The following is a 26,451-nucleotide window of genomic DNA, read 5'->3' on the forward strand; positions in this document are numbered from 1 at the left end:
TCATAAGGCAAAATCTGACGGACTGTCTGCCAGCCCATTTCTATTTCTGCTAGCAAAGTCCACAGGTAAGAGCAAAATATTAGTATCTCACTCCAACTATGTTTTGCTTCAGTTGTAAGGTATGGGGAAACATTTTTGTTTGCTTTAGACAGTGCATATAGTTCATTCCTGGGGTATCCCAGTTCTGATAGGTGATGAGGCTGCTGTCATCTTAAACTCAGAGAAGACAGACAGCATCTCTTGTTGGTACTTCTCTGCACATTTTTATTGTGATGAGTGACAAATCACTGAATTGCCCTGTGCCTCTCTCAAATGTAAGGTAGGAGCAAACTGTATGACTGTGTTGTAAGGTTACAGACATCAACACATGTGGAGGCATCTGCTTGTTCTACAGTAGAAAACAAGATTGAGATGACTAACAGCTATATTTTTTAAAGTATTTTTTTTTTCCTCTGTCAACTTTTTCGGAACTGGACCAGCACAGCGAGATGACTGTTAGTCGGCTCACCATTATTTGGCTGGCAGGGGAGAATAGCTGGATGGAGGAACTGCAGGTTGGACCCAACAATTTCAGGACCAGCAGAACTAATTAGCTTTGTGGCAGTCCTTCTGGATGGGTCTGCACCACTGTAATGCAGGGAGTGAGAAGAAACAGTGGAGTATGGCAGACATAATGATGTCAGACCCGGCATTGCGTGGATGTGGTTGTTCTGCTTTGAAGACTGGGTTGGCTCAGGACCAGTGTTGGAGGCAACGGACCCCTGACAGATTGGAGCTGGCTTTGTGTAGCATTGCTCGGCACACGGCACAATCCTAGGATTGCTCAGGCACTGCTTAGATACATGTTAAGTTTGCTTGATGAAGTCTGGCATTGAGGAAACTAGCTGAGACAGCTGCAGAAGTGTTAGGAATTATTTCTGAGATCTCATTAGAAATGGATGAAATCCAAAAATGTAGGAAATAGTCTTTGAAGAAAGGAGGGGAAGAGGTGAAAAGAACTGGGTACTAGTCACCCCAGTTCCAATTCCTGGAAAAAATGAAACAAATGAACCACACATAAGCATATAGAAGATAACAAGGCGATAAGTGGCAGCATGCAGGCCTGCCAAGAAGAAATCCTATCAGAGCAGTCTGGCCTCTCTTTTTTTCTGACAGAGCAACCAACCAGGGAAGAAAAAGAGAGATGTCCTATGTTCTGACTTGGGTAAGGTTTTCCATACTCCTTCACATGATACTTGAAAGCCAGCTATGGACATACACCCTAGGTGAAACTCGTGGCATATGGGTGCACAGCCCCATGGAAAAGCCTATCTGCTGAGCAGCGCTCACAGCTTTGCAACGAACAGGGAGGGAGCAGTGAGGAGACCGCAAGGTCTCTCCCCGGTCAGCCCTGCCATTAATGGCTGCACAGGTGCAATGGAGTCCATGCCAGACAGGCAGCAGGGACAAGAGAAATCGCTCAATGAGAAGAAAAGATGTGCCAGGCAGCCATGGTAGAAACAAAGCTAGTGGCAGCACCTGCACACCTTTTTTGACCGTTTCTGCCTTATTTTACTCTCCAAGTGCTAATGGCAGGTTGTACAACTGTGAGGAGGAGGATCATCTCCCCAGCTTCAACTTCAGTGTCTGGGGGCCACCAGCTTTAAAGGGATTTCAGGTTCTGGTTCTGAGTCCATGTGGGAAATTGGAAGGATTTTCATTCTTGGGAGAACTGACTTCCATCCCGACTACTTCCATGTTTCTTTCCCTGACCACTTCTTTTTCATCCATATACTTCTCTGAAGGGAAGATAGACTCTTAGCAGCATTGACAAATATCTACTTAAAGGTACCAGATCCTTGTGCTGTTCTAACTTGTGGTTGTCTCCTTTCCAGGCAGCAATCAATCCAATGGGGTTGTTTGAATTTAGATGTTAGTGTAAAATTGCTGCTAGCCTTACTTCAAAATTTATTTCAGGCAGCTCAAAAACCTCCCTGTCGTTTACTCCCTTGCACAGCCAGCCAGCAATGCTTTCCCCACTCTGTTCTCAGGAAGTTTGCATTAAAATAGTATTTAAAAATTGGATTTTCTTCTCTGAGCCACATTGAGTACAGATAAACATAGCATAGTTGGATGAGGCACCAAAGAGTTGTACAGCTCAGGCAGCTGGTGATACCCTGTTCAGCAGGACTGACGTTGTCCCACAGAGTCTCAGGTTATTTCCTGAGTGTCCTGGTAGTTACACAAGGACAATCAATGCTGCTGGGAGCAATTATTGACTTAAGGGCAACATCACTGAAGATCTTCACAAGATGGGGAGAATGAGGGAAGGAGAACAGAAAGGTCTCCAGCTCTCATGAACTGACTGCAAAGCAAAGCTTAAAAGAAAAAAAAAAAAAAAAAGGAAAAGATAGACAGCACTGACAATATGGTATGTGAAGGGACTGTTCCCTTTTGGATATTATACTTGGTTCAGGAAAGCAGAAGCTGGGTGCAGCTGAGCTGGATGGGTACACAGCCAAGCAGTGATGTGAGTTTTGTGGCCTCGGCCTCAAACACAAGGCTACCAGTAAATGTTAGCATCATTTATTATTCTCAGGCCTGGCAGAGCAGAAAAGAAGGTCAGGATGAGGACGATGATCTGCTGTCAGTGCAGTGAGGCCAGAGCAGAATAGCTGCAGGGCTCCGGCATGTTAGGCTTGAGTTGCACTGGCAGAGCGCTATAAAAATCAAGGACACCCGCAGCAGTGGGTGCTGCAGGCCAGTGTTACAGCTCTGTGGGAAAGTCGTCTTCATGTACATGATTCCCCACTGTATATAAATACTTAATTTCTTCTATAATTGCAAAAAACTACGCTGACTCTTGTCCCTGGTTACAAAAGACTCGGTGTGAATAAACAGGTCTTGCTGGGAGCGTGTTAGAAGTATCCTGCTTGGCTTTTAGTCGTGATACAGGAAACAAGATCCCAGTTTCAGATCATGTAGTTATTTCAGGCAGAAGCGGTGTGAACTCCTTATTATTATACATGAAAATACAAAAGAATTCTCACCCATGATTTTATCTAGAAATTTAATCCTGGCTGTTTTCTGTATCCAACCAAACATGGAAGGTCTGTGTGTCTATCTTTAGCATCAGATAAGGGCAGCTGGCCTGCTCTTTCCCTTGCTTTTGGCTTTTCTCTTTTAAGGCAAATGTGAGAGATCCTGAATACATCTGTCTTAAAACTAAAGGAACAAAAAACCTTATGGCAATTGAAGGGCACCATCCAGCCAGCCACAGAGAGGGAAATGGTTTGATACCTGATTTTGTTGTCATTAGTTGGGGAATTTTATCTCTTGTATTTACCTCAGTGTGTTAGCGTGTCCTGATTTTGTCGAGCAATATAGCAACACATATCTCCCTGCAGGTTATTGCTGTGTTCCTGAGCATATTAGTTACTGTCTTAATGTCTCTTTCAGGATAAAGGATAATACCATCAAAACCAATAACTTTCTGTGATTAAAAACAGTAACTTTATCTTATCAAGCTGAGATTTTTGTGATCTGCAGATGTGAGTTTGGAGGCCACAAAAGGGGCTGAGGCATTCTTGGCTTGGTGTCTGTGGGTTCTGAAATGACCTGCATGGTTTTCTGGCAGCAGAGAGGGAGAAAACATTTGCATGTCTCCTTGCAAAGAACTCGGAGCACAGACCAGAGCCAGCAATGGCCAAACAAGAAAGAAACCAGACAAAAATGCATGACTGGCTAATATAAACAGCATGTCAAGAGGGAAGCAACCCTGAGTGCTCATTTTCCAGCCAAAGCCAGTACCCCTCCTTCTCCTCTACTCTCTTCAATGTATTTTTTCCCTGCAGTCCTCTTCCAGCATCAGTGACCATGAAGAAGTTGCCACACTGTGTGTCCTTCATGGTGAAGCCTCTCAAGGATTCTTTCTCTAGGGCAATGCAACATCTCTGTGCTTAGTAAGGGAAGGTTTCAACCAGCCCTGCAAGGAAATTAAATGTACGTGTGAATCTGCAAGTGATGAGTGCCTTTGCTTGCCTTGGCCATGAGGTGCCTGGCAAACCTTAACAGAAGGACGCACAGGATGTGAAGCACTGCAAGAACTTTCTCTACACATGGTATGACAAGTGTCAGTGTCATGTGGACAGTTAAATTTATTTGCCCTAATAGACACATTGGGTTTGACTTCTTGCCTGGGGCATCAGCCACTGTTACTTCACCCTGAAGAAGAAAACACAGACCCTGTCACTCCCTAGCTAATTGTGGTGTGCTCATCAGTTTAGCAGAACTGCAATTCGTGCCTGCTCTGAAATTTGTCACCGTTTCACCTGTAGCATGGACACTTACAATTTCTGTGAGTTGTGACTGAGTATTATGGCAACTGCATCTACAGGAATTTAGGTATCTTTGGAAAAGAGAATCAGTCTCTCTTCATTTTAGTCCTGTCCAGGCATGAAATTGCAGAAGTAGGCTTGGCCATAGGAATCTGGATCCATTCCCCTTCCTGAATCCTTCTGACATACAAACTTAGACACTCAGATTCACTTTATCTCTGCTTGTTATTAGTCACAGAGTTAGCCAGTACTTAAAACACCCCCAACCCAGTCACCACTTCCTACTCCAGGGAATACCATTAACTAGTTGTATGAGGTGAGTAAGCAGGCCTGGCTCTTAGCAAAGTAATTTGCACAAAGTAGGAAAAACAATTTCTCAGTTGTTTGTGTGGATGTTACACTGACCGTGAGAGTGGAAAACACTCGACACTCCCAATAGCTCCCTCTGCCCACAATGGGCCATGCCTTGTGGGTCTGCCCAGACTTTCACAGAAAAGGCAATGTGCTGTTTAATCAGTTACAAAACTGATACTTAAAAACCCCCAAGAAGTCAGTCCCAGAAAATCTAGGTGCTTAATAACAAAACTCTTCTTGTCTTGGGCAGTTTTCTTTGTTCAGATCTGGTTTACAAAAAGCTTTCTGAAGACTGTCCTACTGTACTCTGTGGACTTTACTGTAAAGTACCTTAAATAACCCTTTGGGCATGCGTTGGGAGCATGAGTCCCTCAGACACTTTTGCTTCTCTTCTCTCATGTCCATGTGCTAAAGATGCTTGTTAAAATGATGTCCTAATTTAACAGGGCGAGCTGTATCCCCCTCTGCCTGCCAATGCTGGAAGAAACCTAAGTAAGAGCATCTGTAATGGTTGTTGGGTCTTGTGAGATGTAAACTCATCTCCAAAGAAACAGAGGTGGACGAATCAGTAGTGAGTTAGGAAGGAAGATGCTGGTGCATACAAGATCCTGCCTTAGTTTTGATTCGGGTGTTTTATTTCGGTTGTCATTTTGTGGTGTTCAGGGGCTGGGCTGAGAGTTTTTGCAGGACAATTGAGTGGATAATCAATATTACTAATAAGATTCATATATCAGTAACTCTGTGAAGCAGAAAGGGTGTTTTCCAGCCCTTCACTACAATGGTCAGGTTTTGAAGAACGTAAAAACAAATGCTGCTTGCTGGCTTCAGCTGCTCAGTGCCCCTGGGCGATCCGGGGAATGAGGTGCAGAACAGTGCCTGGGGATGGTCTTCCACACCACCTCTGGCCAGGGCATCAGCCCAGATCCAAAGAAACTAACAGAATTAAGAGAGTTTCATTTTCTTGTGGTTTATCCAGTAACATGTCAACATCTCTTATTTATACTATCTACTAAGCTAGAGAGATATAAGAGTGTCTTTGTCTCAATGGTCATTTTGGACTTTAATTTCCAAGCTGCGATTATTACAAAGAATTGTCACCCGTGTCACCTCTTGGGGACTAGATCCGAGGCCGCCCAACTCACCTCGCTCCCAGCGGTAGGAAACAGGCGGCTGGTGGCTGCGGGCTCGGTCACGGCGCTGCTGGGCCTGAAGGCAGCAGGCGCGGCCCGGGGGGCGCCGTCCTCAGCGGGGAGCCACGTACGGGCCTTCTGGAACACGGGCCTGCCGGGCAGCCCACCCCCGCTTAGATGCCTCGCCGGTGCGTTCCCGGCCCGCCCGTGCCCCTGCCCGCCCGTGGGTTTCCACACCGGAGCCGGTGGCGGCGCCGCGCAGCCTGCGCCGGCGGGACGGCGGTGGCCGGGGCTGGAGCACCCTCTGCAGGGACCTGCCTCCCATCGGCGCCGGCGGGCGGGGGGCTGCCGGGGACCCCGGTCCCGCCGCCTCTCCGCCCACACGGGCGAGGCGGGTGCCAGGCAAAAGGCCAGAGAGGTTTCCTTGGCAAAGCTTCCCTCGGGGGTGTCGGCAGCGGGGCTGCGGCGTGCCGCTCCGCTGGGGGTGCCGGTTCCTTGGGAGGGGGGCCCAGAGCAGGCTGGTTGTGGAGATGCTGACCCCTTATCAGCCACCCTCTTTGCAGCATGAAGGCCTCTCTAATTTTAAGCCCTTTAAAAAAAATTATTATTAAAACCAAAGCTGCTGTAGTTAGAACAAAAGAATTTATTGTTACCATCTGACATTTAATTGAGTCGCAAGGCCTCCGTTTGCTTTTGTGAAAGTTCTTCCTACCAAACCCACCATGATAGTTGTCATGTTGCCCGGCTGAAGGCCTGATATTCAATGGACTCCTTCCGCTCAGCCTGCAAATGTGCTGTAGACACAAATTTCAGCTTCCAGGGCTTTCAATTCAGTGCCATCTGGGACCATGATGTTGAGCTGGACTCCAAATTTAATGAAAATTTATTCTGAATATCATTGCTTATGGGCACTGGCTGGAGAGCACAGTCCCCTGCTCTGATGGCCTGAAATGTCCAGGGCAAACACTGTTGTCTAATATTTAGCTGTCATCAACTAGTTACATCAATGACTTAGAGACCTAGATTATTATACAGTATTAATAAAATAATGAAGCTTAACACCATTTTTAAAGCAAATATTTTCAGGATCACATGTCACGGCTTGTTAGAAAGGGAATTGTGATACATGGTTTCTTCAGGGAAGGAATGCCCTGTTAACTGCAGCACTCGGCTGTCATCTGCCAAGATGAAACTAAGGCATGAAATTCTCGGAGAATAAGGAAGGTACTCTGCGACAGCATTCGGTTTGCATTCCTGAGCATGCTTCATGAAAAGGAAAGGTAGAGAGGAGCTTTTGTCAAATGAGTGTTAAAAGAACTGGCCTGTCTTAGATCCATCAGATTAGGCGGCACCTACACTTATGTCACTGAAATGGGTGTACAAACCACTTCAGAAAACAAAGTCTTCCTTTTAGGTTTTGCAGTTCTCAGCGACTTGCACTGTGCACATTTCAACACCATCACTTCTTGCACTTTGGGAACACAGCCCCTATTTTCCTTCTTTTCCATCTGAATTGGAAAAGCAGCTCAAACAATTATCTCAGCAATATAACTGCATGTGATATGCTTGTTCTGTGCCATGCATGCCTGACATGATTGCAAGGCAAGCTCTTAATTTCATTTAAAAAATCAACTTTCCACTTGATGTGGCACAAAAAGGTAGAAACAACTGAACCATGAACAGCAGTTCAAGATTTATTATTATTATTATTATTATTATTATTATTATTATTTTATATAATGAATCTAGGTTCCATCCCTGTTAATGCTTGTATTTTGAAAGAGTAGCTCTTCCCCAAGCCAGGGCATATGTTGAGTTACTTTTGAGAATTCTCTGCTGCTGCCTGGCTAAGTTATGGCCCCTCAGGTATAACAGGCTGCAGCCCGGCTCTCAGGCTTCTTTGAAAAGCTTTTTAAAAAGACTATGCCGTGCTGCCTTTAATCTATTTATATTTACTATTAAACTTCTGTCATCAATGGCTCTATTCATTGTTGCCTGGTCTTTGGGTACTCCACTCCCAGTCAGTCTGAATGTCCTTATATAATTAAATCTGTATTTGTAAAACAGAGCGCACCGTTCCCATGAAAAACCCTAAGAAAGTAAAAGCACAACTTTCTTATGAGGGTATGGAAGTACAAACTCTAGTTAAGCAGACCACAGAGGAAAAAATCCAACTATCTGATAAGTTATTAGGAAAGGTAGTATCATTTTTAAAGCTAAGTCTTGTCTTGTCCCTGCCCGCCCACCCCCCTCCCTTGACAGTATTCAAAGTATTTCACAAAGTATAATGAAGATCAAGATTTCTATTTCCATATCACAGACTGAGAAATGGAATCATAGAGGCCGTGAATGATTTATGAAAATCCAGAGGGAAGTTACTAAGAGTTGGATAAAAGCCCCCACAGTGCTATGATGAAGAAGAGCTTTTGATCTAAAAGGAGAATCGCAAACCTAGCGTGTGCTTCACAGCCCGTACGCTAGCTGGGAGAACCGTGATACAGGATACCGGCATGCTGTGGTTTTTTTCTGTTTTTCTCATAAATTACTGGGTTTTGTTCACACCCCCTGCCTTAGGGCTCAGTCCTTATCCTGCCAGGCTCCGGTCCAGACTGAAATTCTCAAGCGGATGGGCCACAGCACAGCACGCACTGCCCTGCAGTGCGGTTTGAGGCCACCTTCGCGGCTGATGCAGCAGGACAACTCCGAGAAGACTCGAGTTCTGCGAATAGAGATCCCTGTAGGGAATTTGACTTGGTCACGTAGAAGGAAAGTAAGAAATCCTGTATTTACTCTCTAGTCCGCCACCCCATTCAGGGATGTAGCAGAGGATGGGGTGTACTTGGAAGGATCTGAACCATGATAGGGAGTGGTAAGTAGAGGAGTGAACTGATACAGTATCTGGCCCCTTCGTACCCGCTGCTTGCTAAACTCTCTGGGTGTAGGAGGGAAGACAGCCAAATTTTACTGTGAGGGTGCTGGGGCACTGGCACAGGTTGCCCAGAGCAGCTGTGGCTGCCCCATCCCTGGCGGTGTTCAAGGCCAGGCTGGACGGGGCTGTGAACACCCTGGTCTAGTGGCAGGTGTCCCTGCCCGTGGCTGGGGGCCTGGAACTAGATGCTCTTTAAGGTCCCTGCCGACCCAGGCCGTTCTGATTCAATGAAACGGGACACACAAGCCCCTCGCTGGTGTGCAGGGACCCGCCGCCAAGCCTGCCCCAGTGACCCGGGGGGGCTGCCGGAGGCAGCCGCCGACACCGGCTGATACCGCACACCCCGCAGCTCCGGCCAGGCCGGGCCCGCGGCCCCGCCAGTGCACCGGGCCGGGGCAGCAGCCTCGCGGGGCAGCGCGGCAGGGCTCTGCCTCTTCCCCGGCCGCCCCGGGCGCAGGGGGCGGCGCTGCCCCGCCAGCACAGCTCCCGGGGGCCCCGCCTGGCCCTGGGCCAGGCCCGGGGGGGCCGCGGGCGAGGCCGTGCCGAGCCGTGCCTGGCAGTGCCGGGCGGGCCAGCGGTGCCGGCGCGGCCGGGCGCCTCCCCCGGGCGGCGCGGGGCGGTGCCGCGCTGCCGTGTCGCCGGGGCGGGGCGGGGCGGGCGCCGCGCGGAGCCAGCGCGGCCCCGGCAGCGCGGGGAGCGCCTGGCACGGACTAAAGTTATCCCGGAATAAGGCTGCGCGCATGTGCGTCACCCCGGATGTGAACATGCCGGCTCGGCTCCGCGCTAGCTCGCTCCGCCCGGCTCCAGCGGATGGGCTAAGCCGCGCCGAGCCGTGCCGAGCCGCGCCGAGCCGTGCCGGCGGCCGTACAGCCCGCTAGGGGCTGGGGGGAGGCAGGGCCGCCCGGGCGCCCTCGAGGGCCAAGGTGCGAGAGCCCCCTCCCGGCGGGGGGCCCGGCCCCCCGGGCGGGGGCGGGGCGGGGGCCGGGGCAGGTGCGCCGCTCGGGCGGGGCCGGGCCGGGGCCGGCGGTAAGCGGGACCCCCGGCGCAGCGCGCCCCCGCGGTGCCGCCGCCGCCGCCTGCCCCTCCCCGGCGCCCCCGGCCCCCCTCGGCGCCCCTTCCCGCCGCTGGCCCGGCGGGGCTCGGCCCGGGGGGGGTGGGCCGCGCGGGGGCCGAGCCCCCGGCCCGCTGGCATCCCGCTCCGGCCCGCCCCGCCGCCCCGCGGCCGGGGAGCGATGGATTTTCGGGGGAAGAAGTACGAGCGCGGCAGTAACTGGTCGGACCCCGAGGTGGTGGAGCTGCTGCAGCTCTGGGCCGACGAGTCGGTGCAGGTGGAGCTGGAGAGCTGCTTGCGCAACCAGCACGTGTTCAACCGCATCGCCGAGGTGCTGCGGGAGAAGGGCATCCACCGGACGGGCGACCAGTGCCGGGAGAAGATCAAGAAGATGAAGCTGGAGTACCGGCGCATCAAGGACAACAGCAAGGCCCCGCGGGGTGGCCGGACGTGGAAGTTCTACGAGGTGATGGACCGGGTGCTGACCAGCCGGCCCGCCTTGGCCTACGGCTCCCTCAGCGGCAGCATGATGGCTCAGCAGGTGCTGCAGGGCAGCATGGTGGAGAGCTACCATCACCAGTTCGCCTCCTCGGCCCTGCCCTTTGGACACTCCCAGCACCCTGAACTGATGGAAATCAAATGTGAGGAGGTGAACTCTGATGAGCACTGCTTGACCCCAGAGCCCCCACCATCCATGTCTTACCAGCAGGGCTCCCCTGAAGAACATGAGATGGAGAGAGCCTTCTTGGAGAGGGCCCAGAACGACTCTCCCATCTCCAGGGTGGAGATTCCCATTGAAACCAGTGTTTCACCTTCAGGTAGGGATAGCCTTTTACATTCCAGCATAAGGTTTCTGCCTGGTTTCCCAGAAAGAGAGATTTATTTTTTTTCTGGTGCAGAGATAGACACCTGGTTTTCGCACTGACGTTGGGATCCTTATTTTTCCACGTCCCAAAAAGCTTTAAAGTAGAAGGCTGGTATCTGCGTTCATAGCTGCCTGGCCATTCCCGAAACGTATCTCGCTTGCAGGGAAACAAAATCTAAAATTGATGTGCTAGGCTAAATAGCATGTACGAAATCCAAAGGACTGGCGTATCTGCCATAAGACGGGATAGGCATTCGTGCTAGATTTCCACATATAATGCTGACAGTACTTACCTTACCGGAAAAAAAAAAAGGAAAAATTGCATGCTTTTTGCTGTCATTTGAATATCACCAGGGCTGTCTGCGGTCCTCATGCTGAATTGTATCAGGAGACCCTCTTCTGCCATGGCTACACTATAAACCTGCAGGTGAAACTTTCCTTGCCTTCTTTTAAAAGATTAGATCTGGAAAATATTTTAGGACACTCAACATCGAAGAATACTTGGGAATAACATTGCCTGGCTTTCTAAGCTAGTTGTTAGGTCTTGGGAAGAAGATGTGTTTGAAAGTCATTTGCAGAAACAGCGTATCTGTTCACAGGAGATGAGACACCGGCACTGAAAGAAGTTGGCCATTGCTTGGCTGCTAGGAAGGGTACGGTCTCAAAATTCCAGCAGTTTCAGACCAGTCTAGGATGGGCTGATGGAAGAGCACGGCGTGATGGGGAAGAAGAGAGACGATAACTAACCAGTGTGAGGTTAATGTCTGAGATTAGGAAGAAATGCTATGTCCTCTTTGCTGTGGTGGTTGCATAGTCCAGTGGAGGGAACTGACAATCATTCAGGTTTATTCAGAAGCTGGGTACAGGGCTGGAGCTGGCAGCATAATAGGGTGTCCAATCTGTGAAGTTAAAAACAAACTTCAAAAAAACCTCGCAAACTTCAAGATGTACCTGACAGGTTTTGCTTCAGTTTTCCTGTAAAACCCTACAGTAGATCGAAGGATGTTTCCCAGGAAGAGCAGGGGAAGTCAGCAAAGCATGTCCATGCTGCTTTACTTTCTGCATGCTTAATTTTTCTTCCTTGCTTTTACATATTCACAGGTTTCAGTGAGCCCAGCATGGCAAACTCATCACGGATCCAGAACGTGGTTCCCCGGCCTGGCTTCTCTGCCTTGCATCGGCTGAGAAAAAAGCGGAAAGGCCAGCGTGTGAAGGACCCGCTCGATGATCTCTTGCTGAAGACCCTGACATCTCAGCGGGCCATGGAAGAGCGCTTTTTGCAGATGGAAGAACGCCGGTTTCAGCGAGATTTGGATGTGGAGGAGCGTCGGATGCAACTGGAGCAGCGCCGGTTTGAACTGGAGCGGGAGCATGAATTTCGCATGTTCAATGTCTTTGCTCAGATGCTCAGCATCCTAAAGCAGAGCCATAGCGGCTCGTCCTCCTCTGTTGTGATGCCTCGGGGCTTGGACTTCAGCCAGGCACTGTCCGAAATTGCAGGAATGGGAGGAGGAGGGGGCGACCTGCAAGAGATGAGATCTCGCTCGCTTACCGACAGGAGGGTTGACATGCATGGCTTCTGTAACGCCAGCGACTTCCAGAGAAGCCCCTACCTCTCTGCTCGTGGCAACATTGCCAACATTTTTCGTGGCTCCACTGAGGAAGGGTACAAAGCTTATCATGCTGACAAGTATGATGAAGACAAGAACCCCAATGTGAGTGTGAACCTTGGAGCGTTTTCCTGGCTTATCTTGCTGGGAAAAAACTTTCTTGGCCTATGTGTCAGCAAACCTCTAAAAGTGTGAGGTTTTTTTGATCTCACTAATACATGGCAAGTCAAGGTGTTTGAGGAAGAGAAATAAAAAGTAGCTTTTCAGATCATCTGTATAGAAAGATGAGTGCTCTGTTCAGCTCAGGTTTGCACTTCTGATTTCCCTATTAATAGAATATTAGGGGAAATAATAGCAGTAGGAGACCTTGAAAGATGTAAGAAATCTGCAGGAGCAAACAGAGCTCCTGTTCTTCCTTTCACCTAATCACCTCTGTTGCCCACTGAAGAGCATCTCGGATTATCTGATTATATCTGTTTATTGCAATGATGGGTGCAGGAGATACAACAACTAAGTAGTAGACTTTTTTTTTATTATTATTTTTAACTAACAGCCCTTTTTCTGCCTGTTTGAGCTCGGCTGCTCAGTTATAAGCAGCTCATCACACCCCCTTGTGGCACAAAGGCAGAGTGTTAATATTTCATGGCAAATCATTACAGAGTAACAAGCATAGTAAATATAAAGAATGATTTATATGTGAATTACTTTGAAATAGATCTCACATTCAAGTACTGAATTACTTGAAACTTTTAAAATGTTTTATTATTAGCCCTGACTTCAGTCATGCCGTGTTGGGTGTGTATCTTAAAAACTAGGTTTTTAAGATAGAAAAACACAAGGAAGTTTTTGATTCAGGGTGCGTTACGAGGTGAAAACTGCCTCTTCTACCAACTTCTGTCGATATAGACAGTGGCTTTTTAAACAAATACCTAAAATTGGACTTGTACTTTAGTAACATCGTAAACGTGAAGTTGCTTAGATTTATTTTTGCATTTTTCAAAATTTATTTACCCAGTCTTTTCCAATTATGAAAATATGTTGGTAGATTTGAACTCTTCAAGATCTAATGTAGTACTAAATAAACAGGGCCAAATCCTAAACCTGGAACTTTTGAGTTGTCTCTTCAGTGGGGAAAATTTAGTGTTGTAACCAATTACGACTACATGTTTATGTGGTTTCTGAGCAAATCAGTGGAGTGGAATGGTAATGACTGATAAATGCTTTTAGATAAAGAAATGTATCCAAAACATTGTTTAAAACTGCTGCAGAAGGGTAAACCTCAGTTTTCTCAGAATTGTTTTAGGGTTTCTTTTGTAGTTAGATATATACCAGTGAGTGAATTCAAGATTAAGCTGAACATATTCTGTAAAGAAGTACAAACTGTTAGTACATATTCATTTACAGGCAGTTTATTGACTAAGAAGCTGAGTGCCTGGGTTACATACGTAAACACGCACACATATATATATGTGTCTTGAGTTACATATGGTGAAATTAATGTGAACTGTTTTGACTTTTCCCTGGTAAGCTTTTTGGAGGCAAGTTAGTGAAGTGATAGCTAAGGTGATGTAGGCATGTGGTTTTTTGTGTCTATAAAACAATAAATTACTTCTTTTTCTAGGGTATAATAAACTTCGGCACCAGTGAGAATAAACTCTGCTTTGACCTGATGTCTAAGCGGGTAAGTCCTATTCCAAAAAGAAATACTGAATTTGTTGTGTAGTTCCTCCCCAGTGCTTGTACTTCAGGGAGTTATTGCCATTGCTCAGGTTTCTCTGGTAAAGTTTTTCATTGTGAATTTTTTATTTGTTGCAAGTCACCTTTGAATCCAGCTGTTTGTACATTTATTTATGTTATTTTTCCAGGAGGATAGGAACAAGGGTGTTTTTCTGTTCCTCTTTGTGATGAGTTTCCCTTTGGGGATGTACTTGGCTCAGAAAACCAAACAAAAACAAGATGCATTTTATTTTTTCCTGCTGACAGTACTTGATTTAATACAGAGGTTTTGAAATTAGTTTTGAACTGTATTTAATTTCAAGGATCTTCACATCTGTCTGTTATAAAGTCAAACAATTTGGACACCCAGTTCTCAGCTTACCCAAAATGTGCCCACGTGGCAGCAGTGAACAGTGGCAGCGCTTGAAATCTTCCAAAATCAGACTGAGCCAGCTGCTACCTGCTTAGTTTGTTCAGTTGCACCAGGAGAGGCATGAAACACATGGCACAACTCCAGAAGTAGAAAAGGTCAAAAGAAAACAAAAGAACTGTGCTGTAGACTGTGCTGTAGAGGAATGTGTCTGGACTTCCATTAAAAATCACTGCCCAGGTGCAGCCTGCGAGGTGGGCAGGTGGCAGTTTCTCCTACCTGAAGTTGTCTGAGGGGAGGGAAGGTGGCTCAGGGTCGGACAGTCGGCCTCTGTGGTTTGAAGTTCATGGTTGTTCCCATTCCACCAATTCCCACCCTCAAAATGTTCCTTGTTTTATTTCTGCTTGCCACTCCACTGACTCGGGGGGATGCTACCCCACCACTCCGCCTTCCAGCTAAAAGAACAGGTAAGGCAGGGCTGCTGCCTGCACAAAAAAGGGTGCCTTCTAGTCTGTGTAGGTCGTACCTTCCTTCCTTTGCTGTCCTTTCCCCTTAAAACTAACACCAAGCCTGCAGTAAGTGGTGCAGAGAGAGATGGTAATCAGCTGCATCTTAATTAACCTTACTATGAAAATGAGTTAAGACTTTGTTGGCTACAGTGAGATGAGCCATTACGCTTGTGGCAACAAGCTGAACAGAGATACTGTTGCCAGTTATCGCAGCCTGGAGTTACAGTATGGCTTCATTGAATGCAGCACCAGCTGGGGTTGGAAGCAAATTATTTCTTGCTGTTTGGGACAATGTTGCTTGTAACAGTACTTGCTGTTTCCACTGAATAAAGTAATTTATCAGATTTCTGTCGTCAACTTTTGACCCTTAAATTAGAGAATATTTTGTGGTGTGAGCTATCTTAGATGGCCTTCATTTCAGTTGGCCCATCTGGTTTCCTTAGCCCTTAATGCATTATCTTTAAGGGTTCTTCTCTTATTGCATAGCCATTTTTGGCAAAGTCTGCTGATATGTTTTATGTTGCATTCTCTAGATAAGCTTAGGAGAGAGATCTAAGGAGGCACAATTCTGTGCTACATAGGCTTCAAGAACATCTACAGCTGAATAAAGGAACTTTAATCCTATAATATCAGGTTGTAATTCTGCATGGGATAAGGACAGTGTCTTTTAAACTCCAGAGCTTGGCACCAGTTATTAAAACACCAATACAGAATGTTGTGGTTTTATTTTTTTCAAACAAAAACTTTCACACTGCATGTTGAATTTCCCTTCTCCCTTGCACTGTCACCTACTTGTTGTGTCCCCCCACCCTCACCTTTTTTAATATTAACTCATAGATTTTGTTGCCATTAAATATGTGGAAGGTACCATGTACATAATATTTGTTTATTCCCTTTTTGTTTGTGTAAAATGTCCTCTTCTCTCTGCCTTTGTCACTGCTGTGCTTTCCTTTGCAACTTCATAGAACTGGATTATGTGAAACCCTGATATTTACAACCTTCAAAATATTCAGATAAAAGCAGTGTGCATACTTTTATCTAAATATAAACATTATAAAGGGCTCTGCGGTCCAGGTGAATCTTGTCTTTGAGATCAGAATGAACTCCTAATAAGGAACAAAGTGCCTGCCCTGGGAAAGAATTACCAAGAAGATAATTTCATTTTTCTCCTGGCTTTTGAAAGCTCCTGTAATGCTTCAGTACTTACAAAATTTATCAGAATTATAGATCTGAAGGAACTGTGGTAACTTGGAACTAAGACATAAATGAAAGCTAGAATTCATTAAAAAAATAATATACTGAAAGTTTATTAAAGAAAATATGTATCTGACTGTGATTCAAAATCTTTTCTATCTCTCTCTGACAGTCTAGTCCTGAGCTTTCACAGCTGGGACTTACTTTCCAGCTGAAAGCTGTTGTTCTCAGAGGTTGAGCAAAACATTCTTTGAAACTGTTTGGGTTGCTTCATTTGCTGAGAGAGTCTTCTGCAGATCTCTTGGTTGTGGGTATTGTGGGTATTGTGCGTATTGCCCGTTCTGCATCCTTTCTGTAGATCTCTGTACAGTGAAGTTTTGGCTGCAGTAACTTAGCAGAAGCTTGTACGCTTCATATAACCTGAAGTTATCACTGATCAGTTTGCTGATCCTTTCTTCTCTAAGATGCATTAATTTTGATGGTCAGTGGCTTTCTCAATCCAGTTTTACAACTGTTGAAGTTGTGTGTGTATGTGTGTGTCTGTCTATGCAGGTATGTACCTGTACATGGATCGTGTCTACCTCCATGTTTCTGATATCAGTGATTGTGCTATTAATGGATCTTCTTGTTACTTTCAGCTGACACAGACCGATATGAATCTGATGGAGCCTCCACTTCTTCAGTATCCTGACTGGAAGGGACATATGTTGTAAGTCTTCTCTTTTCTCTAACGCTTCTCTGTTTGACTGGTTATTTGATAAGCAGAATGGATTCATACAAACAACTTCTGCTACACTCACTAGTTAAAACTTTTCTAGGTCACTTAATCATCTTTTTCTTTGCAAAACTGTAAATTAGCTGCCCAACAAGTTCATCCAGTTAAAAATCCTTTTATGTGAAAGAAGATGCAAATTTACTAAAGCAAACACAGTTTTAAAAGCACAGTGTACATTAACAAATTGGGTAACTCCAAAGAGTTCTTTGAAACATAGTGAACACTTGGGGACTTTAATCTTTCTCTTCTGTGCCTCGATGGAAGCTCATCAGAAATGTATGCACCATTATAGGCATTATCCATGATGCCTCTGCCATGTATAAAAGCCATGTCCGTGGCATGGGCCTGAGCTATTCTGTTTTCTAGCTATTTTCGCCAGACTACTGTGCCCTGGCTTTATTTTCCTAAGATGTGGACCTGGGGAAGCCCAGCCTCTTGGAGAATAAGCTGAATCAATATTTGCTTTTGTGTCTTTCTCAGTTTACGGGAGGAAGTGGCTCGATTTTTGACCTATTACTGCAAGGCCCCTGCACCTCTTAAGGCAGAAAATGTGGGTAACCCACTTTCCATTGATGTCTGTTCTAATGTATTGCCATTTGTTGTCAAACAGTTTCATCTTCTGTTTTTTAAACAAATTATTTGGTAAGATGACAGCCTTTTATCATGTAAACGAGATTGATTCATAGCCATTTCAGTAGCTTTTGATGCACACTTCAGCCAAAACACTTTGGGTCTACTGTATGTTTGTTCCATGCTTTACTTTTGTGTGCCAACTCCTCATGCCAGTGCTCTCGGTGGGGCTTTATGTTTTCATTTCCTTATTCAGCTCTGGGACCTACTGTGCCTGTATCCCTCAGCCTTGACAAAGTATGCCCACTGTTCCAGTTGAGTTTAATTTCATCCTGTTCCACTGTCACACCTCAGGACAAAAATCTGTAACTGAGCCTAGAGTAGTTTTAGCCTGTAAAAACAGACCTTTTCAAACTTTGTGGCAGTGTTGTAAGGAAGGCATCGAGACCTGAGTCTCTGCAGGACTTGCTTCCTTGGGAGGGATGGAAGCTAGGCTGGCTCAGATGCCTGAGGAGATCAGGGACTCCTGCCTCTGCTGAGTGCTAAAGGCAGCAGGAGCTGGTGCAGCCAGTGCATTTTTGGCTACAGTAATTCAACAGAAGCCCATACTGTGTGTCAACTGAAGTTACTACTGATCAGTTTGCTGATTCCTGCTTTTCCAAGGCAGCACGTTCTGCGTGATACTGTGAGTGAAACTCATGGGACCTGTGAGCGCCTATCTTCTAGAAGCCAGGAGTCAAACCTGCTCCTGTATGAGAGTGGTTTCCGCTTTTGCACAGATTTGGCAGGAGGTTGGAGCTGCTGTTACCACAGAGAGATGATAACATGTATTAGCTGATGAAAAGTAGTTTGCTTTTCTAGCAGTTCATAACTACTCCCCAATTTTTTCCCTACTTAAAGCCTACTTTTTTTTCTAAATTGCATATTAGAATCAAGACAGCACCGGAACAAAGTGTCTCTGAAGCAAAGAACAGAATTTAAATTGTTTCTGGTAGAAGTGGAATTTCAGCAGGAAAATTCTGGGAACATCTGTGCTAGAGAACCGGGGAGAAAATACATTTCAGTGATATGGTCAGAAATTATTATATAGTGTTGTCTTTCTATGGACAGATTTATCACTAGCCTCTCTCTTTCTTCTGTAGGTGATTGTTTTAAATGGTTGTGGCTCTTTATTTTCTGCGTTAGCTACAGTCCTTTGTGATCCAGGGGGTAAGTGGATGGTTGGGAGATTTTTTTAATGTTTATTTTTGCTGGGAAATAATGTGTTGCTCTGTTTAAATATTGTTTGACAGAAGTGAGGTAGAGGAATTGGCTCTGGCCTGCTGCAAAGTTCTTGTTTTCTGCAAGATTGTGCTGTGAAATTCATCATGTCTGTGGTCTGCAGACGTCATGCACTCAACACTTGGTGTCTTGTCCTGTCTGTCTTCACTGTTTTCATGGTGTCTTGTTTTAGTTTGTTAGGCTAAATGTGGGCTATGCTCATGTTTACCTAGGTTCTTGCAGAAGATTAAAGAATTAACGGAAAAATAAAGTGGAGGAAAAGGCAGTAACATTACAGTGTTTTCCTCTGAAATGAGGCAGAGCTGTAAAAAAGCTTTCATGTTTAGCTGAAGTACATTAGAAGAGCAAGGCCTGTGACCTTTTGATAACCAGTTTTGTTTTCTCGGTTCCAGAAGCTGTTCTGATTGCTACTCCCTTTTATGGTGGTATTACCCAGAGCGTCTTTCTCTATGGTAATGTCAAGCTGGTGTACGCGTATTTAGATAGTAAGGTAAGATCTGAGGGAAGGAAATACCAACCTCTGTAGTTAAAAAATAATTGACATTGGGAAAGTGCCGAGCTTTGGGAACCTTTGAAAGCAGTCCTCAGAACATGGATAGGCTGCAGCCTGTGGACATTTTTCCAATATATATTGGAGATATATAGATAGATAGATAGATAATATAAATAAAATACAAAAACTGGGCATATAATTTGTAAGAAGGTTGTTCAAGACTGTAAATCTGGATTCCAGTCTTGTCCTTTTCTTGTATCTTACTCCCAGTAATGGCTCTTGAGAGGAAAAAAAATGGCCGTTTTGAGCCTTGGAGACAGAAGTATATACTGTCCTACTAAAGATGGTCCCGGGGTGGAAGAGCAGATGGAGATCTTGCATTGTTTTATTTATTCAAGGATAACCAGAGTATTCTGTGTGTGTGTGGCCAGCCTGTGATGAATATTTCTTTGATATTATTTATTTAATTTTTCTCTCTGTAGTATAAAGGTTAAGATGGTTTCTTTGTCGTTATTGTGGCATTTTTATTTTCTTTTGGGGAACATTTCTCAGGCGATTGGCTCAAGGCAGACTCTATTGAAATAACTTGGCCTTTTTTATCTTTGTGGTGTCTTCCAGATTACTGGAACAAGCACTCGGCCTTTTCAGCTTACAGTGGAAAAACTGGAAAAAGCCTTACAGGATGCCCGGGCAGAGGTGAGTCTAGCTGAGCTTCACATTACCATTAAGTCTACAATATGTTTGAGACAGCATATTCCAGAAGTGGCCTGAAGATCAAAACATTTTCAAATTCTAGCACCTGGCTTTCCAGTTGTCCTTGTAGACCACCTGAGATTAGGCTACTTGCAAACTCAGGGGCAGGCTTAGGGGGAGTCCCTGGTGTTGTGTCTGTCCAGTCCAGGTTTTTTTTTCCAGCAGAAAAGATAAACCAGGAGTACCAGACCATTCACAAAGCACTGGAACCTATTCATATCACAAGAAAAATGCACCTGGGCATGCACTAAAAAGTAGAGACTACCCAGGGCTTCTCCTTCATGAAGGCCAGCTGAGTAACTCCAGAACTTACTGCTCTATGTGGTTAAATCCACTAAGAACACCGAGAATTTTTGCAGGAGGGAGAGAGGTGCAAATCTGAAGGATAAATGCAGATGAGTATCACCTTTCTGAAGAGTTAGTCTGTACATTTGGATGTTGTCCTAAGCACTATATATGTTTAGCTGCATCTTAGATCATTACTGGCCCTGACATCTCCAGTCAAGTGTGCTCTAAATGAGAACAGTTTACATCCACATAGTTCAAATTCCTATCTTTCTTGCCTCATTTATGGCCAATCTTCAGTACTTTGTTACTTCCCAATTACTGATATAGCTCAGAGAAAGTTCTTTTCTATGCTGAGAATGCATGAGAGCATCTTTCTCATTAATTGTTTGACCAGATGGCAATGTTTGTGGCAGACTCCCTCTTTTCAAAATCATAGATTATTTCTATGTTTTCTTCAGTTCACTTTGCAAGTGATATAGTTGTAAAAAAACAAAAAGAAAAAAAAAATCTTAATTTGTGGCTAGAAATTTTCTCATTCAAATGTAACCTTTGAGGTAAAAAGTCATGGTGGAAGCTTGAGGGAAATCTTGTGTCACACTCGCTGCTCAAGTAGAGGGACTGAAAATTTATCCCATGGTGGGTGCTGTTTTAATACTGCATTATTTGTGTTCTATAGGGTGTGACTGTAAGGGCCTTAATTCTTCTGAATCCCCAAAATCCCCTTGGGGACATCTACTCCTTGTCAGAGCTACGGGATTACCTGGAATTTGCTAAAAGGTATGTCAGTTTGGAAGACCGAGGCATCCTGAGTTGGGTATGGCTATCAGAATCTGGTGGACTGCTTGCTGTCCCTATATTGATCTGTGATTATCTTTGAAGTCAGGCAAACAGTCTATTCTTCACACACAGTGGTGGGCTTAAGAGAGGAGAGGGGAGGTCTGGGGACAAGCAAACATGGACCATGCAGTCATCTGGAGTGGCAAAGTAATTTGCATCAAGGGATGCAAGTTTTATTTGTTGGTAGTCTTAGCAAACACTATGGTGCTGTGCTTCTCTGGTAGGAAGCAGAGTTCCTTTCCTTTCAGTTTCTCTGTGTGTGCAAAGACAAAGAAATATATGAATATGGGTTCCCAGCTTCATCATGGATCACAGGTACTCTCTGAGATTCAGAATCTGTGAGATTATCAGTGGACGATGATACAACTTACTCTAGACAGGTAGTACATACAGCAATTAATTTTCACTAGTGCATTGGAAAATACTGAAGTTTTGTCTCATTATATGGTTGCAGTGGGTGACAGGTGGATATATCTCAAATCACTTCAATGTACACATAATAGACCTGAATTGTGAAAAAAAATGCTTCTGTAAAATTTGGCGTCCCTCTTCTTTGTATAAAGCAAGTCTTTGCAGGCCTGAATTTATCACTGCTTCTAACCCAGAAGCAACTTTCTGTTGTAATCTCCATTTTGTCCTTTTGCAGACATGAATTGCATGTGATAGTAGATGAGATCTACATGCTGTCAGTTTTTGATGAATCAGCCACGTTTCACAGTGTCCTAGGCATGGACAGGTAAAATCAGCTCCTACTTCCCTGGTCATCTTCCAGTGACAGTTCAACACGATGCCGTGCTGTGAACTTGTGGCTGGAAGTTAAGTCATGAGCAAGCAAATTCTGAATCTGCCTTATGCCAATTTTCGGAATGGCAAATGCATTTTGTCAAGTGCAATCTAGCAAGTGAAAAATGGTAGGTAGTTTCTGTTGTGGCACACTTTTCAATGTGTGCTTCAGTTTTTGCTTGTGACAGTCCCCAAAACTGAAAACGGATGTTTCATTTGTTGAGAGTGGGCTTTTCTTCCTACCTAAACATTATTACCTCTTTCCATGTCTCTGTTGATGCCTGTAAAGTCTTTCTGTTGCTGTTTGTTTTCTGGTTTTTTCATATAGTAGTCACAGATCATAGTGTTATTACAGACTGGAGAACAGGTTTTATTAGGTATCAATTTAATGAGATGAGAAAAACTTTTCAAATCTCACCTTTTAAAAATATGGTGGGCTTTATTTTTCAAATTTCTAGTTTTCACCAGTGGTGCTATCTTTATTTTTGTGCTCAATTGCAAGGAAATAAAATACACTTGGTTAAGTGTTAGCTCAGTGTTTCTGGGCTTGGATGTAAAAGAAAATTACTTTTAATTCTTGGCAAATGCATTGGCGCAGGCTTGATTTCTAGCATTATATGTACAAGCTTCATAGGTGCAGGAAATCTGTGCATGAGATATAGCACTTGCAAGTATCTGTGTATCTGAAATACTTTAAAATTGTGTCTAAAACTAGTTCCAGGGAGTTCCTAGGTTCTAAAATTAGGTTGGATTTGAATTTTCCCTACTTGACTGATGTTCCATGCTGCACTGTCTGTCATTGTGTAATGCTGCCTCTCTGTTTCTGCAATGCTGCACTGGTGATCCAAAAGCTTCAGCACCTATGACACTAACTGCCCATCTGCATCCTTCTACATACAGATTGCCTGATCCACAGCGGACCCATGTGATGTGGGGAATAAGCAAGGTGAGTGCTGGTTGCCATCGTGCTGTGCCGCCTTGGCTGGTAGGGTTGGCCTGGTGTCCTCAGGTTCCTCGTGCTGGAAAGAACAAGGCAGTAGTAATAGGATCCTGGTCTTCCTGTGTAATAAAGTAGTTTTTCTGTGTCTTCTGCAGGATTTTGCTGTCTCTGGGATTCGCTTTGGTACTTTGTATACAGAGAACCAAGATGTTGCTAATGCAGTGGCTTCTTTGTGTTACTTCCACGGGGTTTGCGGACCTGTCCAGCACAAGGTTGCACAGCTGCTCAGAGACAGAGGTGAATCAGTAACTCCGTGTACGATCATCTGCTGTTGTGTGTGTCTTAGTACCTGGGGGATCCCCTCCCCTTACTTTCCCAAGTGGTCTCCTGTTAGTACAGCTTAATTGACAGTCTTCTGTAACCCTGAAGCTGCCCATGTAACGTAAGGCTGACAGTTCTACAGACAAGGACCATTTCTGCAGAGCTCCTAATCAGCAGAATTAGAGGAGCAGCTTTGAAGAAGTGTGATAGCTCTTTGTATAGACATAGCCAGAGTTATGTAGAACCAGCAGAGCGGAAACAAAGAATACAGGCTTGTGGGATGAGGGAAATGGAACTGGATTTCTAGGGAGTGCTAACAGTCCACAGCAACTAAGAGCTATGAACGTAGGGAAACTTTCTCAGGAAGGTCAAGAAGATATTCTTCTGCACAGACATGAAACTGCTAAATAGGTTTTGCCCCTCTTTTTGCTATTTGAAGAAACAGAAAACAAAAAAAGGAGGTGAAGGGTGAAACAAAAAGGCACTGTGAGTTTTTGGAAACCTGAACAGACCTGAATTCTTTCTCAGTTCGTGACTTTTTTTTTTTTTATGTTCTCCTCCTGGTCAGACTGGATCAACCAGGTGTACCTGAGGGCCAATCATGCCCGCCTAAAAGCTGCTCATACGTATGTGACAGATGAACTGAAGACACTCGGGGTTCCATTTCTCAACCGCAATGCAGGCTTCTTTGTCTGGATTGATTTCCGAAAGGTTGGTAGTCTTAGGAAGGGAGGCTTCTCCTGGGATGAGGGCAGGCACGTGGTGCAGCTGCATCTAGAGGAAAGTTTAATACTGTGATAAGCATTTTGTTTTAACAAATCTGTTGTCTGATGAGCAGAGGGAAGGGCTGCCTGGTATTTCTGTCCCTTCTTTTCCTTTCATCTGTCTGTGCATTTCCCTCCTTGCAGGAATCTTACTGCTCTCAAGCTACTTTCCTCCCCATTTCTTCCTTTATATCACAACTGCCTTACTTCAGAGGTAAAAGGTGTCTCCCCTGGCCTTTGCAGACCTCATGGGAATCAGAAATTCATGAGGATCTCAGTGATTTAGCCTATATGTTACTAACCTCTGGCCCTTCTGCTGACTCTCCTAGTACCTTAGGACAGGCACATTTGAGGAAGAGATGCTGCTCTGGAGGCGTTTTCTGGATAACAAGGTCCTCCTGTCCTGTGGTAAAGCTTTTGAATGCAGTGAACCTGGATGGTTCCGCATCATCTTTGCTGACAAGACCCACCGGCTGCAGTTAGGTGAGTAATGTTTTCTTCTCTTTTTCCTCCCACCAGAATTTCTGCAGCACCCTTTCCTCCTCTCCTTAATCCTAAACTAACCCTATTACTATTATCCTCGTCTTCCCTGTTTTTCTCCCCCTTTCCTTCCATCCTCCAAATTTTTCTGGATCTGATAGATTTGGGGACACTTCTGGCTTAAACTAATCCACTAGAGTTTCTCCTCCTTATACCATTGCAGGTATGCAACGGATCCGCAAGGTTTTGGAAGAGCGGGAGCAGGAGATACTGGCTGAGGAGAAGGAGCAGCCTTGTCAGTCAGATCAGGACGGTAAAGCAGATAGCACAGATGAAGTCATTTTTGTGTCCCGCCACCAGGAACCTACCTGTGCCAGTAGCTCCAACCTTGGTGACCTCATTGGCCTCCTGCAGCAACAGATGCGTTCATCTGACTGGCTACAGAAAAATACAGCCGAACAGTTTGCACAGGGAAAGCCAGAGATCTATGACGTATTCAGCAAACTGGTGGGGAAGCAGTAGGGGTCAGTGTGCCTTCAGGGGACTTCCTGAACAGTGACTGACCTGCCCCTAACAGCTCAGCAGTGACTTCCAGCAAATTATATATTTTATGTATAGGAAGAAAATCACTTTGTAAAACTCCTCCTCTCCCCCCTGTTTGAGATCTCTAATTTGTATTATATAGGTGCATTCCTTGGATTGGGGTGAGGGTAGGGAATGGGGGGAGTCTTGTTCACCTGCTGCCCCCTGTCCTGCGACATCATTGTATTTTGTATTTCATTTCTAATGAATATGCATTTAACTCTCTTATAAGGTCCTGTGGTGTCATTTTTTATGCTGCTTATGTCACTCTTTCCAAGAAGATGGAGACTTGAGATTGCCAAAATGTGTAAAGTTTCCCTTTTCCTGAATGATAATCAGATGTAACTGATAGCAGATGACTGCTTTCACAAAGAGGTGTTTTTGGGAGATAGAACCTGGTGTCAGCCCTAACTTAGCCTTGGCTGGCTAAGGGTAAATAAGCATGTGCACAGGTTCACCTGCACGGGTGAGGCTCTTAAGATCATGGTCATCTAGTCTGAGTTCTGTAAAGCTTTTCATTTTGAGTTGGTTTCCAGTGTAACCTCAGATCAGATAGTATCTTGGTTGGTGAAATGCCCATTTTTGTTTCTATCCTTCTTTTATGTATTCATAGAAATAAGCAGCATCCATTGGCCTTTTGGCACAGCATCCACAAAAGGGTTAAGAATGGAGAGGCAACTGAAAGTATAGGTGCTTTCTGCAGCCTTCCTATCCCTGGAAGTCCATCCCTTCTAGTTAGCAGTGAGCTATATTGGCAGGACAATGCAGAGAATGCTACTTCTTCCACCGTGCTGGGTGTACCTACTTTAAGGCCACAGGTTTCCAAGGTGGCACCTTCTACCATTCCCAGGGTAATTAGGACAATTTTTTAGCTACGTTTGTCAATTTGCAGGGTAATCTTTTGACTAAATAGTGTTCTTCAGTCTCCTTTCCTTCCTCTTTTCTGTTTTAAGAGACACTTTTTCATGTATGATGGTGATAAAAGTGTTTCAGTTGGAAAGCTTCTTTCACAGATACATAGCCCTTTAATTTCTGGTACTATAAAATTCTTAAAGGAGTGTAAGCTGCTTTTTATGCATACATATTAATCCAGAGTTCAAGGAAATCGCCCATGAAAACTGCATGGAAGTGCACCTTTCTCCTCCTGTCATTTGTTCTAGTAGTCATCAAGTTTCATCCTGGTGGCGTTATGGAATCTGTTTATATAATGAGTTAGGTGCAAGACAAAATTTAGACTAAAGTCTGTGCTGTCAAAGCAGTTGGAATTTGCTGATCACAAGTGAAGAACTGTCTTCTAGTCTTCTGATCAAGCCTCCAGTATGAGATTGGAAAGGCAGGAAAACAATCCTTGGTCCCATGAAATACATGCATCTTGCTTAGATTTCTTCTCTGTAGATCATTTAGGAGAAGGGTAGTATTGAGAGTTCACAGGAAATTCAGATAATTCTTTCATACAGTCTTTAAAATGGCTTTCATTTTACAGTTACCTTATGAGGTGGGATGTCCATGATTGATGGCTCACAGTGGCTCTGTTGATCTT

At 45.0% G+C, this 26,451-nt stretch overlaps 1 protein-coding gene across 3 annotated transcripts; it reads left to right on the forward strand.

The window, feature by feature from the left end:
* On the forward strand, positions 1-25,139 carry ACCS (1-aminocyclopropane-1-carboxylate synthase homolog (inactive)). Of its 3 annotated transcripts, none has more exons than XM_055793817.1 (15): positions 1-65; positions 11,747-12,360; positions 13,877-13,936; positions 16,683-16,753; positions 17,300-17,369; positions 18,532-18,598; positions 19,063-19,160; positions 19,782-19,859; positions 20,881-20,981; positions 21,688-21,777; positions 22,725-22,770; positions 22,920-23,061; positions 23,654-23,796; positions 24,179-24,332; positions 24,553-25,139. In XM_055793817.1, exons 2-15 carry the CDS (start codon positions 11,764-11,766, stop codon positions 24,849-24,851), a joined length of 2,016 nt encoding a protein of 671 aa, XP_055649792.1. In that variant the 5' UTR covers positions 1-65; positions 11,747-11,763; the 3' UTR covers positions 24,852-25,139. The 3 variants fall into 3 exon arrangements, with proteins under 3 accessions (XP_055649792.1, XP_005241995.2, XP_055649791.1); XM_005241938.3 differs by lacking the exon at positions 1-65 and adding an exon at positions 9,418-10,598; XM_055793816.1 differs by lacking the exon at positions 1-65 and adding an exon at positions 9,418-10,421.
* Positions 25,140-26,451: the final 1,312 nt, after the last annotated feature.

This window comes from Falco peregrinus, chromosome 1 (genome assembly GCF_023634155.1).
Source record: "Falco peregrinus isolate bFalPer1 chromosome 1, bFalPer1.pri, whole genome shotgun sequence".
In the NCBI taxonomy this organism is placed as follows: domain Eukaryota; kingdom Metazoa; phylum Chordata; class Aves; order Falconiformes; family Falconidae; genus Falco; species Falco peregrinus.

Bases quoted from the DNA above. Each gene is read 5' to 3' on its own strand.
- ACCS (XM_005241938.3), top strand. From the start codon at position 9,962: ATGGATTTTCGGGGGAAGAAGTACGAGCGCGGCAGTAACTGGTCGGAC. The intron at 19,860-20,880 runs GTGAGTCTAGCT...TGTGTTCTATAG, and splicing joins TACAGGATGCCCGGGCAGAG to GGTGTGACTGTAAGGGCCTT. The intron at 22,771-22,919 runs GTGAGTGCTGGT...TGTCTTCTGCAG, and splicing joins TGATGTGGGGAATAAGCAAG to GATTTTGCTGTCTCTGGGAT.